At 27.2% G+C, this 1,273-nt stretch overlaps 1 protein-coding gene across 2 annotated transcripts in view; it reads right to left on the reverse strand.

The window, feature by feature from the left end:
* Window positions 1-375: 375 nt before the first annotated feature.
* Window positions 376-1,273, reverse strand: part of LOC108747771 (inorganic pyrophosphatase) — a 3,728-nt gene continuing 2,830 nt past the window's right edge. The window contains exons 6-8 of one of the 2 annotated variants that reach the window (XM_018485516.1): window positions 995-1,208; window positions 800-909; window positions 376-492 (exon numbers count right to left, since the gene is read on the reverse strand). In XM_018485516.1, coding sequence (XP_018341018.1) covers window positions 461-492; window positions 800-909; window positions 995-1,208 — 356 coding nt within the window. In that variant the 3' untranslated portion in view covers window positions 376-460. Of the gene's footprint in view, window positions 493-584; window positions 657-799; window positions 910-994; window positions 1,209-1,273 lie in introns of those variants that run through there. The other variant, XM_018485515.1, reaches the window with a different exon arrangement.

Here is a 1,273-nt window from a genome sequence, read left to right on the forward strand (position 1 = left end):
TATTGTTTTATCTCTATATTTTGGAAAAATACTAGAGAACTAATGTGCCTTTTAATCTAAGAAACCCATCTGCTCAAAATTGTACAGCTATATCAATCACAACCTATAATGAGATTATATTTCTTTCATAGTCGAAACGTGCCGCTATGGATGTAATATCATAACGATATATATGCGGAGCATATCCGAAAAAAAGTGCTTGTATAAACATTTATCCTCTGTTATTGAATTTATATATTTCATGTATCTATATATATTAGAAGATAAAAACTGATAAAAATAAAACGGTAGCACCACATATATATCAAAATATTTAAATGCTATTTATAATTATTAAAATAAAATGAAAACATGATACAAAAACAGCAAAATGACAAATGAGAAGGAATTCCATGTTGAATATGAATAAACGGAGTAGCCGACTTCGCTAGTTGATAGAACGAAGATATCCGTCTCATCTTCATTTAAGATGTATATAATGCCACTTATCGACTGAAATCATACATTATAAAAACAATTCAATGAATAAATATTTTAATTTACATATATTTAACATCAATAATATTTTCATATAATTCAAGTATTCAAAAACAGTGAAATTTTTAATTCCCATCATAATTGTTACAATTTGGGGTGTATAAAGTAACATTTGTCAACTGAAAGTGAAGAACATTAGAACATTATAAATATGATTGTATATAATAACAAAGTAAAAAAAGCTAATGAGAATTATAATTCTCATTAATTTTTCAGAAAATTTACATTTCTTTCCATTCTATATTACACTTGAGTTACCTACCTGTCGGTTCTACAGGTTCAGGATCCACTGGTTCAGGTGCTTTGTCTAAAATTTCTTGTGCAGCTTCTGTAGTAATCTTGAAAGGACTTCCCTCCACTGTTACATTAGAACTGCAAAAATAATATATAAAATAACCTCTAAATTATTTTATCTAAGACATAATTTAAGATTAATCTAAGACTAATTTTTACGGACCATTCTATGTCACAAGGTAAACCTTCTTGTTTGATCAAACTTTTCCAATGTTGATGTACTTCATCAATGATATGTAGGGCAAATTCTCGTGGTTTTGCTTCACCATTAAATGCAAATTGATTTTCTGGTTTTCCATCCGGAATTTTATATATCTTAAACCATTCAATTGTGGCTTTCATTAAACCTGGATAATGCTTTTCAATGTCACTTATATCTACAATCATAATTATCAAGTTAGTAATATATGTAAAATCTATTGAAATTTTTTTGTATATTTAA

This window comes from Trachymyrmex septentrionalis, unplaced genomic scaffold, assembly GCF_001594115.1.
Source record: "Trachymyrmex septentrionalis isolate Tsep2-gDNA-1 unplaced genomic scaffold, Tsep1.0 scaffold20, whole genome shotgun sequence".
Taxonomy (NCBI): domain Eukaryota; kingdom Metazoa; phylum Arthropoda; class Insecta; order Hymenoptera; family Formicidae; genus Trachymyrmex; species Trachymyrmex septentrionalis.